The following is a 14,257-nucleotide window of genomic DNA, read 5'->3' as shown; positions in this document are numbered from 1 at the left end:
TTATTGTTTGGAGAATCAAGATATCAGAAATCTAATTAGGAAGTATAGACTCCAAGACATACAGTTTTGATCTAACAACAGTTAAAATGACATTAGTTTGAACTGGAAAGCCCCAGGATGTAAAACCAGCCAATGAACATCCAAAGAAGTAGCAACCAAATGAAATTCTAGAGTAACATCACAAACAGAGCAACCAATCAGAATATGAGAACATGTCACATCCATGGTAATAAGAGATACTGATGCTTTTAAAAATGCTGATATAATCAAAGGGGGAACTTTTTCCTGAATACTAGCCTATGCTGTCAAATTCCTTGTAATGCTACATCTTTGGTAAATCTTTCAAGATGGAGAGACAGGGCATTTTTGTTTTTGAATTTTCCTAGTTGAAGCAAGAAAAAAAAAATAGTTCTCTTCAAAACTTTTCTTAACTTTTCTAATTTTTCTCTGAAGCTGAAAACCATGTTAAATATTTTGAATTTTCCTCATGAATGCATAGACATATCATAAAAACACTATGAGTTGAAATCATCTTGAAGCAAAGTTTATAATATGGAATGGTAGATAAAAGTAGTTCTCTATATGTTGAATTAATTATTTAATTAACTATGCTTACCCTAGGACATTTTGGAAGTTAACACATTTCCACTTGATCTGCATTAATATGCTTTTTTGCTGCTTATTATGACTTAATTTCTTTATTATAGTTATTACGCTTATTATATTTTTAGACAATTATATTGATTTTTATCTATAATTATTTCATGAAGTTGATTCTTACATTATAAAATATATGAATCCTTTGACTTACTTTTCCAATACATTTTAAATGGACTTTCTCTTTGTGGTGCAATCTTAATTTATTAGTCATCATCAGGTCCCAGATCAGCATGGCATAAAGAGGATAAAAAATCCAGCTGTCAATCACAACCAATTGATTTAAATGAGTTCAGTCTGGTAACAATGTCACATTTTTAAAATATTGTCATGTATGTTTATTTGGTGTATTTAATTTTTTCTGTCTTTGGAGCTAGTGTTCATCTTTATGTGGTTACCAGTTTTGAGAAAGTATTAAAGTATTATTTTTCATAAAAATAAGTTGCAATCCAAATTATATTGTAATTACTGTCATATTGCACTTGTAATATATCCATTTATAAGCCAGAATGTTCTTTGGAGAAAAATAAGAGCCTATTGATAACAAATGGAATTTGCAAGTCAGTAATTCATACAGAGGGTCCTAGAATGCATCTGATATTTTGTACATATTTTGCCTTTTGTAATTCTTGGAGAAACCCAACATAGTTATTTAATTGGAATATGGCCCCAACAGCCCAAGGTAAGCAGAAGGAACTTTGCTTATGTATCATATAGTTTTCTATCATCTACCTGAAGTTCTCCATAACCTCCAAAATCTGATATAGAATAATGGAAAGAACTTCTAAGATAGTGGTTTTTGGTTCAGAAGAAGAGATTACAGACCATGAAAGTAAACAAGGATAAATACAAATGAAATTCCTTCTGCTTGCCAAGTAGAATATTTACATCCAAGCAGTAGAATGCCAAATTGTAGGTTCTCTCCCTCCAATAGCAAGCCCAGATGTTTTGACCTCCTGTTAATGTATAAAAAGACCACCACTTATTGAGAAACATGGAGTTGTGTATGTCAGATAAATAATTAGTTAAAAAAAAAGAGGTAAGGCAGTGCATCTTTGCATTTTTTTTCTTAGATATACTTGTTCATCTGCAGTTATCACTTGTTTGCTACACTATGAAATGTGCATGCAAATTAGGTTCATTTGGAGGGTGGGAGAAAAGAAAGAAAATAATTTTGCTAACTTGAAATTGATCTTGTATGCAATGGTCCTTCAGTTATGGATTCCTTGACAGAAATATTTTTTCTCCCCACAGACTATTTATGAAAACAGAATATACAGCCTTAAAATAGAATGTGGCCCTAAATATCCTGAAGCACCTCCATTTGTAAGATTTGTAACAAAAATTAATATGAATGGAGTAAATAGTTCTAATGGAGTGGTAAGTTTTTCACTATTTCCATCCTAAAAGTAATGTGTCAGTTTTTCAAGCAGAATAGGAAGGCAGCACACTTCTGTAAGCATGCAGCTAGTTATTTATTATTCTGTTTTGCAATTTTTCTGTTTATAAATATTGAAGCAAATACATATTTTACAAGTTTATTGATGAAGGAGTTGTTTTTTTAATTGAGTCAATCATTATTTATTTTCAGTCTGAGATCAGTTTTTAAAAAACAACAGTGTAACAGTATATCAAATATAAAACAATAAAAAGATTTATACAGGGAGGCCTGAAATAGTGTGAGTGAGAATGTTAATTTCTGTGAGCTATGGCTGTTGTTAGAAATTTGGCAACCCAACAATCTGTGTTCTAAGTTTGGCCTTCATTTAGTATATAATGGGCACTCTAACATTACATGAGATATAGACTTGTATTACTGCATTATAACATACAATTATGGTTTTCATAGAAATGCTGCTGAATCTGCCAGTTATCTGAGAATAGATCAAAATGGTATGATTGTTGAGCTATGAGGCCAATTGGAAATGCTAGTTCTGGGACCCAAATCCTCTCTTGAGATTAGCTATGGCCCTGGTAGCGAACCTGTGGCAGATCCCTTTCTGTAGGCCCCAGTCCTAGGCCTTCAGCTGGGTTTTATAAAACTTTTTCGCTTTAGGCCTTTGCCGCCGTGTGCAAAAGAAAAAAAAAAGGTTCAATCATTCATCAATTTCAACTTCTCGCAGAAAAAAAAAGACCTCGTAAAGTTTGAATTGATTGAATGAACTTTTTACTCCCACAGAGTCTGCCGTTACCACCGCAGCCATGCCCACGCAGTGGGCCACGCCCACTCAATGGGCCATCCACACCCGGCACCCAACAATACATAAGTGGGTTTTAGGTTGCAGTTTCGGCACTAGGTCTCTAAAAGGTTCTCCATCACTGCCCTAAGTGGAATTTTCCTCCAATGGGATTTTCCCATGTATTTTCCCATGAACATAGATAGGGCAGGCAAGAAAAGTCAGTGCCCTCCTAACCATACCCAAGCACTCTGAATTTGTTGGCGATGTCCATTTTCCTCTCTGCGTTCATGGTGACCTAACCCTAACCCTAAGTGGAATTTTCCTCCAATGGGATCTTCCCATGTATTTTACCAGGAAACATAGATAACTCAGCCTAGAGAATGAAGTGCATTCCTAACCATACCCAAGCATTCTGAATTTGTTAGCGATATCCATTTTCTCTATGACATCATGGTGACTTAAACCTAACCCTAAGTGGAATTTTCCTCCACTGGGATTTTCCCATGTATTTTACCAGGAAACATAGATAGGGCAGCCTAGAAAAGTAAGTGCCCTCCTAACCATAACCAAGCACTCCGAATTTGTTAGTGATGTCCATTTTACTATATGAGTTCATAGTGACATAATCCTAAGTGCAATTTTTCTCCCATTGGATTTTCTTATATATTTTATCAGGAAACAGAGATAGAGCAGGCTAGAAAACTAAATGGCCTCCTAACCATACCGAAACACTCCGAATTTGTTGGTGATGTCCATTTTACTATACGAGTTCATGGTGACCTAACCCTAACCCTAAGTGGAATTTTCCTCCAAAGGGATTTTCCCATGTATTTTACCAGGAACCATAGATAGGGCAGCCTAGAAAAGTAAGTACCCTCCTAACCATACCCAAACACTCCGAATTTGTTGGTGATGTCCATTTTCCTCTCTCAGTTCATGGTAACCTAACCCTAACCCTAAGTGGAATTTTCCTCCCATGGGATTTTTCCATGTATTTTACCAGGAAACATAGATAGGGTAGCCTAGAGAAGTAAGTGCCCTCCTAACCATAACCAAGCACTCTGAATTTGTTAGCGATATCCATTTTCCTCTATGACATCATGGTGACTTAACCCTAACCCTAAGTGGAATTTTCCTCCAATGGGATTTTCCCATGTATTTTACCAGGAAACATAGATAACTCAGCCTAGAGAATGAAGTGCATTCCTAACCATACCCAAGCATTCTGAATTTGTTAGCGATATCCATTTTCTCTATGACATCATGGTGACTTAAACCTAACCCTAAGTGGAATTTTCCTCCAATGGGATTTTCCCATGTATTTTACCAGGAAACATTGATAGAGCAGCCTAGAAAAGTAAGTGCCCTCCTAACCATACCCAAGCACTCCGAATTTGTTAGTGATGTCCATTTTACTATACGAGTTCATGGTGACCTAATCCTAAGTGCAATTTTTCTCCCATTGAATTTTCCCATGTATTTTACCAGGAAACATAGATAGGGCAGCCTAGAAAAGTAAGTGGCCTCCTAACCATACCTAAGCACTCCAAATTTGTTAGCGATGTCCATTTTCCTCTATGAGTTCATGGTGACCTAACCCTAACCCTAAGTGGAATTTTCCTCCCATGGGATTTTTCCATTTATTTTACCAGAAAACATGGATAGGGTAGCCTAGAGAAGTAAGTGCCCTCCTAACCATAACCAAGCACTCTGAATTTGTTGGCGATGTCCATTTTCCTCTATGAGGTCATGGTGACCTAACCCTAACCCTAAGTGGAATTTTCCTCCAATGGGATTTTCCCATGTATTTTACCTGGAAACATAGATAGCTCAGCCTAGACAATGAAGTGCATTCCTAACTATACCCAAGCACTCCAAATTTGTTGGTGATGTCCATTTTCCTCTCTGAGTTCATGATGACCTAACCCTAACCCTAAGTGGAATTTTCCTCCAATGGGATTTTCCCATGTATTTTACCTGGAAACATAGATAGCTCAGCCTAGACAATGAAGTGCATTCCTAACTATACCCAAGCACTCCAAATTAGTTGGTGATGTCCATTTTCCTCTCTGAGTTCATGATGACCTAACCCTAACCCTAAGTGGAATTTTCCTCCAATAGGATTTTCCCATGTATTTTACAAGGAAACATATATAGGGGCAGCCTAGAAAACTAAGTGCCCTTCTAACCATACCCAAGCACTCTGAATTTGTTCGCAGTGTCCATTTTACTACACGAGTTCATGGTGACCTAACCCTAACCCTAAGTGGAATTTTCCTCCAATGGGATCTTCCCATGTATTTTACCAGGAAACATAGATAACTCAGCCTAGAGAATGAAGTGCATTCCTAACCATACCCAAGCATTCTGAATTTGTTACCGATATCCATTTTCTCTATGACATCATGGTGACTTAACCCTAACCCTAAGTGGAATTTTCCTCCAATGGGATTTTCCCATGTATTTTACCAGGAAACATACATAGGCCAGCCTAGAAAAGTAAGTACCCTCCTAACCATACCCAAACACTCCGAATTTGTTGGTGATGTCCATTTTCCTCTCTCAGTTCATGGTAACCTAACCCTAACCCTAAGTGGAATTTTCCTCCCATGGGATTTTTCCATGTATTTTACCAGGAAACATAGATAGGGTAGCCTAGAGAAGTAAGTGCCCTCCTAACCATAACCAAGCACTCTGAATTTGTTAGCGATATCCATTTTCCTCTATGACATCATGGTGACTTAACCCTAACCCTAAGTGGAATTTTCCTCCAATGGGATTTTCCCATGTATTTTACCAGGAAACATAGATAACTCAGCCTAGAGAATGAAGTGCATTCCTAACCATACCCAAGCATTCTGAATTTGTTAGCGATATCCATTTTCTCTATGACATCATGGTGACTTAACCCTAACCCTAAGTGGAATTTTCCTCCAATGGGATTTTCCCATGTATTTTACCAGGAGACATAGATAGAGCAGCCTAGAAAAGTAAGTGCCCTCCTAACCATACCCAAGCACTCCGAATTTGTTAGTGATGTCCATTTTACTATACGAGTTCATGGTGACCTAATCCTAAGTGCAATTTTTCTCCCATTGGATTTTCCCATGTATTTTACCAGGAAACATAGATAGGGCAGCCTAGAAAAGTAAGTGGCCTCCTAACCATACCTAAGCACTCCAAATTTGTTAGCGATGTCCATTTTCCTCTATGAGTTCATGGTGACCTAACCCTAACCCTAAGTGGAATTTTCCTCCCATGGGATTTTTCCATTTATTTTACCAGGAAACATGGATAGGGTAGCCTAGAGAAGTAAGTGCCCTCCTAACCATAACCAAGCACTCTGAATTTGTTGGCCATGTCCATTTTCCTCTATGAGGTCATGGTGACCTAACCATAACAGTGGAATTTTCCTCCAATGGGATTTTCCCATGTATTTTACCTGGAAACATAGATAGCTCAGCCTAGACAATGAAGTGCATTCCTAACTATACCCAAGCACTCCAAATTTGTTGGTGATGTCCATTTTCCTCTCTGAGTTCATGATGACCTAACCCTAACCCTAAGTGGAATTTTCCTCCAATGGGATTTTCCCATGTATTTTACCTGGAAACATAGATAGCTCAGCCTAGACAATGAAGTGCATTCCTAACTATACCCAAGCACTCCAAATTAGTTGGTGATGTCCATTTTCCTCTCTGAGTTCATGATGACCTAACCCTAACCCTAAGTGGAATTTTCCTCCAATGGGATTTTCCCATGTATTTTACCAGGAAACATAGATAGGGGCAGCCTAGAAAACTAAGTGCCCTTCTAACCATACCCAAGCACTCTGAATTTGTTGGCAGTATCCATTTTACTATACGAGTTCATGGTGACCTAACCCTAACCCTAAGTGGAATTTTCCTCCAATGGGATTTTCCCATGAATTTACCAGGAAACATAGATAGGTCAGCCTAGAGAATTAACTGCACTCATAACCATACCCAAGCACTCTGAATTTGTTGGTGATGTCCATTTTACTATACGGGTTCATGGTGACCTAACCCTAACCCTAAGTGGAATTTTCCTCCAATGGGATTTTCCCATGTATTTTACCAGGAAACATAGATAGGGCAGCTTAGAAAAGTAAGTGCCCTCCTAACTATACCCAAACGCTCCGAATTTATTGTTGACATCCTTTTACCTCTATGAGGTCATGGTGACCTAACCCTAACCCTAAGTGGAATTTTCCTCCAATGGGATTTTCCCATGTATTTTACCAGGAAACATAGATAGGGCAGCCTAGAAAAGTAAGTGCCCTCCTAACCACACCCAAGCACTCCAAATTTATTGGCAATGTCCATTTTCCTCTATGACATCATGGTGACTTAACGCTAACCTGAAGTGGAATTTTCCTCCAATGGGATTTTCCCATGTATTTTACCTGGAAACATAGATAGCTCAGCCTAGAGAATGAAGTGCATTCCTAACCATACCCAAGCACTCTGAATTTGTTAGCGATGTCCATTTTCCTCTATGACGTCATGGTGACCTAACCCTAACCCTAAGTGGAATTTTGTTCCAATGGGATTTCCCCATGTATTTTACCAGGCAACATAGATAGGGCAGCCTAGAAAAGTAGGTGCCCTCCTAACCATACCTAAACACTCCGAATTTGTTGGTGATGTCCATTTTACTATACGAGTTCATGGTGACCTAACCCTAACCCTAAGTGGAATTTTCTTCCAATGGGATTTCCCCATGTATTTTATCAGGCAACATAGATAGGGCAGCCTAGAAAAGTAGGTGCCCTCCTAACCATACCCAACCACTCCGAATTTGTTAGTGATGTTCATTTTACTATACGTGTTCATGGTGACCTAATCCTGTGCAATTTTCCTCCCATTGGATTTTCTTATGTATTTTATCAGGAAACAGAGATAGAGCAGGCTAGAAAACTAAGTGGCCTCCTAACCATACCCAAGCACTCTGAATTTGTTGGCGATGTCCATTTTCCTCTATGAGGTCATGGTGACCTAACCCTAACCCAAACTGGAATTTTCCTCCAATGGGATTTTCCCATGTATTTTACCAGGAAACATAGATAGGACACCCTAGAGAAGTAAGTGCCCTCCTAACCATAACCAAGCACTCTGAATTTGTTGGCGATGTCCATTTTCCTCTATGAGGTCATGGTGACCTAACCCTAACCCTAAGTGGAATTTTCCTCCAATGGGATTTTCCCATGTATTTTACCTGGAAACATAGATAGCTCAGCCTAGAGAATGAAGTGCATTCCTAACCATACCCAAGCACTCTGAATTTGTTAGCGATGTCCATTTTCCTCTATGACGTCATGGTGACCTAACCCTAACCCTAAGTGGAATTTTCTTCCAATGGGATTTCCCCATGTATTTTACCAGGCAACATAGATAGGGCAGCCTAGAAAAGTAGGTACCCTCCTAACCATACCTAAACACTCCGAATTTGTTGGTGATGTCCATTTTACTATACGAGTTCATGGTGACCTAACCCTAACCCTAAGTGGAATTTTCCTCCAATGTGATTTTCCCATGTATTTTACCAGGAAACATAGATAGGTCAGCCTAGAAAAGTAAGTACCCTGCTAACCATACCCAAACACTCTGAATTTGTTGGCGATGTCCATTTTCCTCACTGCATTCATAGTGACCTAACCCTAACTCTAAGTGGAATTTTCTTCCAACGGGATTTCCCCATGTATTTTATCAGGCAACATAGATAGGGCAGCCTAGAAAAGTAGGTGCCCTCCTAACCATACCTAAACACTCCGAATTTGTTTGTGATGTCCATTTTACTATACGAGTTCATGGTGACCTAACCCTAACCCTAAGTGGAATTTTCCTCCAATGTGATTTTCCCATGTATTTTACCAGGAAACATAGATAGGTCAGCCTAGAAAAGTAAGTACCCTCCTAACCATACCCAAACACTCTGAATTTGTTGGCCATTTCCATTTTCCTCTCTGCGTTCATAGTGACCTAACCCTAACCCTAAGTGGAATTTTCTTCCAATGGGATTTCCCCATGTATTTTATCAGGCAACATAGATAGGGCAGCCTAGAAAAGTAGGTGCCCTCCTAACCATACCCAAGCACTCCGAATTTGTTAGTGATGTTCATTTTACTATACGAGTTCATGGTGACATAATCCTGTGCAATTTTCCTCCCATTGGATTTTCTTATGTATTTTATCAGGAAACAGAGATAGAGCAGGCTAAAAAACTAAGTGGCCTCCTAACCATACCCAAGCACTCTGAATTTGTTGGCGATGTCCATTTTCCTCTATGAGGTCATGGTGACCTAACCCTAACCCAAACTGGAATTTTCCTCCAATGGGATTTTCCCATGTATTTTAGCAGGAAACATAGATAGGGCACCCTAGAGAAGTAAGTGCCCTCCTAACCATAACCAAGCACTCTGAATTTGTTGACGAGGTCCATTTTCCTCTATGAGGTCATGGTGACCTAACCATAACCGTAAGTGGAATTTTCCTCCAATGGGATTTTCCCATGTATTTTACCAGGAAACATAGATAGGTCAGCCTAGAAAAGTAAGTACCCTGCTAACCATACCCAAACACTCTGAATTTGTTGGCGATGTCCATTTTCCTCACTGCATTCATAGTGACCTAACCCTAACTCTAAGTGGAATTTTCTTCCAATGGGATTTCCCCATGTATTTTATCAGGCAACATAGATAGGGCAGCCTAGAAAAGTAGGTGCCCTCCTAACCATACCTAAACACTCCGAATTTGTTTGTGATGTCCATTTTACTATACGAGTTCATGGTGACCTAACCCTAACCCTAAGTGGAATTTTCCTCCAATGTGATTTTCCCATGTATTTTACCAGGAAACATAGATAGGTCAGCCTAGAAAAGTAAGTACCCTCCTAACCATACCCAAACACTCTGAATTTGTTGGCCATTTCCATTTTCCTCTCTGCGTTCATAGTGACCTAACCCTAACCCTAAGTGGAATTTTCTTCCAATGGGATTTCCCCATGTATTTTATCAGGCAACATAGATAGGGCAGCCTAGAAAAGTAGGTGCCCTCCTAACCATACCCAAGCACTCCGAATTTGTTAGTGATGTTCATTTTACTATACGAGTTCATGGTGACATAATCCTGTGCAATTTTCCTCCTATTGGATTTTCTTATGTATTTTATCAGGAAACAGAGATAGAGCAGGCTAAAAAACTAAGTGGCCTCCTAACCATACCCAAGCACTCTGAATTTGTTGGCGATGTCCATTTTCCTCTATGAGGTCATGGTGACCTAACCCTAACCCAAACTGGAATTTTCCTCCAATGGGATTTTCCCATGTATTTTAGCAGGAAACATAGATAGGGCACCCTAGAGAAGTAAGTGCCCTCCTAACCATAACCAAGCACTCTGAATTTGTTGACGAGGTCCATTTTCCTCTATGAGGTCATGGTGACCTAACCATAACCCTAAGTGGAATTTTCCTCCAATGGGATTTTCCCATGTATTTTACCAGGAAACATAGATAGGGCACCCTAGAGAAGTAAGTGCCCTCCTAACCATAACCAAGCACTCTGAATTTGTTAGCGATGTCCATTTTCCTCTATGACGTCATGGTGACCTAACCCTAACCCTAAGTGGAATTTTCTTCCAATGGGATTTCCCCATGTATTTTACCAGGCAACATAGATAGGGCAGCCTAGAAAAGTAGGTGCCCTCCTAACCATACCTAAACACTCCGAATTTGTTGGTGATGTCCATTTTACTATACGAGTTCATGGTGACCTAACCCTAACCCTAAGTGGAATTTTCCTCCAATGTGATTTTCCCATGTATTTTACCAGGAAACATAGATAGGTCAGCCTAGAAAGGTAAGTACCCTCCTAACCATACCCAAACACTCTGAATTTGTTGGTGATGTCCATTTTCCTCTCTCAGTTCATGGTAACCTAACCCTATGTGGAATTTTTGCTCCAATGGGATTTTCCCATGTATTTTCCCATGTATTTTAGATAGGGCAGCCTAGAAAAGTAAGTGCCCTCCTAACTATACCCAAACACTCCGAATTTATTGTTGACGTCCTTTTACCTCTATGAGGTCATGGTGACCTAACCCTAACCCTAAGTGGAATTGTCCTCCAATGGGATTTTCCCATGTATTTTACCAAGAAACATAGATAGGTCAACCTAGAAAAGTAAGTGCCCTCCTAACCATACCCAAGCACTCCAAATTTATTGGCAATGTCCATTTTTCTCTATGAGGTCATGGTGACCTAACCCTAAGTGGAATTTTTGCTCCAATGGGATTTTCCCATGAATTTTACCAAGCAACATAGATAGGGGCAGCCTAGAAAAGTAAGTTCCCTCCTAAGGATACCCAAGTACTCCGAATTTGTTTGTGATGTCCATTTTATTATACGAGTTCATGGTGACCTAACCCTAACCCTAAGTGGAATTTTCTTCCAATGAGATTTTCCCATGTATTTTACCAGGAAACATAGATAGGGCAGCCTAGAAAGTTAAGTGGCCTCCTAACCATACCCAAATTTGTTGGTGATGTCCATTTTACTATATGAATTTATGTCGGTCTACCCCTAACCCTAATTGGAATTTTCCTCCAATGGGATTTTTCCGTGTATTTTACCAGGAACATAGATAGGGCAGGCTAGAAAAGTCAGTGCCCTCCTAACCATACCCAAGCACTCTGAATTTGTTGGCGATGTCCATTTTCTTCTCTGCGTTCATGGTGACCTAACCCTAACCCTAAGTGGAATTTTCCTCCAATGGGATTTTCCCATGTATTTTATCAGGAAACAGAGATAGAGCAGGCTAGAAAACTAAGTGCCCTCCTAACCATACCCAAGCCCTCTGAATTGGTTGGTGATGTCCATTTTCCTCTCTGCGTTCATGGTGACCTAACCCTAACCCTAAGTAGAATTTTCCTCGAATGGGATTTTCCCATGTATTTTACCAGGAAACATAGATAGGGCAGCCTAGAAAAGTAAGTGCCCTCCTAACCATACCTAAATACTCAGAATTTGTTGGTGATGTCCATTTTACTATACATCGCCAACCAATTCAGAGTGCTTGGGTATGGTTAGGAGGGCACTGACTTTTCTAGCCTGCCCTATCTATGTTCCTGGTAAAATACATGGGAAAATCCCATTGGAGGAAAATTCCAATTAGGGTTAGGGTTAGACCGACATAAATTCGTATAGTAAAATGGACATCACCAACAAATTTGGAGAGCTTGGGTATGGTTAGGAGGCCACTACCTTTCTATTGCTTGGGTATGGTTAGGAGGCCACTTACATTTTCCCATGTATTTTACCAGGAAACATAGAAAGGGCAGCCTAGAAAAGTAAGTGCCCTCCTAACCATACCTAAATACTCAGAATTTGTTGGTGATGTCCATTTTACTATACATCGCCAACCAATTCAGAGTGCTTGGGTATGGTTAGGAGGGCACTGACGTTTCTAGCCTGCGCTATCTATGTTCCTGGTAAAATACATGGGAAAATCCCATTGGAGGAAAATTCCAATTAGGGTTAGACCGACATAAATTCGTATAGTAAAATGGACATCACCAACAAATTTGGAGAGCTTGGGTATGGTTAGGAGGCCACTACCTTTCTAGTGCTTGGGTATGGTTTGGAGGCCACTTACATTTTCCCATGTATTTTACCAGGAAACATAGATAGGGCAGCCTAGAAAAGTAAGTGCCCTCCTAACCATACCTAAATACTCAGATTTTGTTGGTGATGTCCATTTTACTATACATCGCCATCCAATTCAGAGTGCTTGGGTATGGTTAGGAGGGCACTGACTTTTCTAGGCTGCCCCATCTATGTTTCCTGGTAAAATACATGGGAAAATCCCATTGGAGGAAAATTCCAATTAGGGTTAGGGTTAGACTGACATAAATTCGTACAAGAAAATGGATATCACCAACAAATTTGGAGTGCTTGGGTATGGTTAGGAGGCCACTTACCTTTCTAGGCTGCCCTATCTATGTTGCCTGACAAAATACATGGGAAAATGCCATTTGAAGAAAATTCCACTTAGGGTTAGGGTTAGGTCACCATGACGTCATAGAGGAAAATGGACATCACTAACAAATTACTAGTGCTTCGGTATGGTTAGGAGGGCACTTACCTTTCTAGGCTGCCCTATCTATGTTGCCTGACAAAATACATGGGAAAATGCCATTTGAAGATAATTCCACTTAGGGTTAGGGTTAGGTCACCATGACCTCATAGAGGAAAATGGACATTGCCAATAAATTCAGAGTGTTTGGGTATAGTTAGGAGGGAACTTACGTTTCTAGGCTGCCCTATCTATGTTTCCTAGTAAAATACATGGGAAAATCCCATTGGAGGAAAATTCCACTTAGGGTTAGGGTTAGGTGACCATGACCTCATAGAGGAAAATGGACATTGCCAATAAATTCAGAGTGCTTGGGTCTGGTTAGGAGGGCACTTAATTCTCTAGGCTGACGTACCTATGTTTCCTGCTAAATTCATGGGAAAATCCAATTGGAGGAAAAGATAACATAACATAACCCTAAGTGGAATTTTTGCTCCAATGGGATTTTCCCATTAATTTTACCCGGCAACATAGATAGGGGCAGCCTAGAAAAGTAAGTTCCTTCCTAAGCATACCCAAGTACTCCAAATTTCTTAGTGATGTCCATTTTACTATACGACTTCATGGTGACCTAACCCTAACCCTAGGTGGAATTTTCTTCCAATGGGATTTTCCCATGTATTTTATCAGGCAACATAGATAGGGCAGCCTAGAAAACTAAGTGGCCTGCTAACGATATCCAAGCACCCCAAATTTGTTGGTTATGTCCATTTTACTATACGAATTTATGTTGGTCTAACTCTAACCCTAATTTGAATTTTCCTCCAATGGGATTTTCCCATGTATTTTACCAGGAAACATAGATGGGGCAGCCTAGAAAACCAAGTGCCCTTCTAACTATACCCAAGCACTCTAAATTTGTTGCTGATGTCCATTTTCCTCTATGAGTTCATGGTGACCTAACCCTAACCCTAAGTGGAATTTTCCTCCAATGGGATTTTCCCATGTATTTTACCAGGAAACATAGATAGGTCAGCCTAGAAAAGTAAGTGCCCTCCTAACCATACCTAAATATTCCGAATTTGTTGGTGATATCCATTTTACTCTACGAGTTCATGGTGACCTAACCCTATCTTTAAGTGGAATTTTCCTCCAATGGGATTTTCCCATGTATTTTACCTGGAAACATAGATAGCTCAGCCTAGACAATGCAGTGTATTCCTAAGTATACCCAAGCACTCCAAATTTGTTGGTGATGTCCATTTTCCTTTCTGAGTTCAAGGTGACCTAACCCTAACCCTAAGTGGAATATTCCTCCAATGAGATTCTC

At 39.6% G+C, this 14,257-nt stretch overlaps 1 protein-coding gene across 3 annotated transcripts in view; it reads left to right on the top strand.

The window, feature by feature from the left end:
- LOC120308776 (ubiquitin-conjugating enzyme E2 variant 1) overlaps nucleotides 1–14,257 on the top strand; it is a 101,947-nt gene that overhangs the window by 57,469 nt on the left and 30,221 nt on the right. For all 3 annotated transcript variants that reach the window (XM_039345257.1, XM_039345255.1, XM_039345256.1), the window contains one exon: nucleotides 1,912–2,037. In XM_039345257.1, the coding sequence (XP_039201191.1) occupies nucleotides 1,912–2,037 (126 nt within the window). The remainder of the gene's footprint in view (nucleotides 1–1,911; nucleotides 2,038–14,257) is intronic.

Source organism: Crotalus tigris, unplaced genomic scaffold (genome assembly GCF_016545835.1).
Source record: "Crotalus tigris isolate CLP2741 ecotype Arizona unplaced genomic scaffold, ASM1654583v1 scf7180000017947.1575755, whole genome shotgun sequence".
Classification (NCBI taxonomy): Eukaryota; Metazoa; Chordata; class Lepidosauria; order Squamata; family Viperidae; genus Crotalus; species Crotalus tigris.
This window is presented reverse-complemented; position numbering and strand designations above follow the sequence as displayed.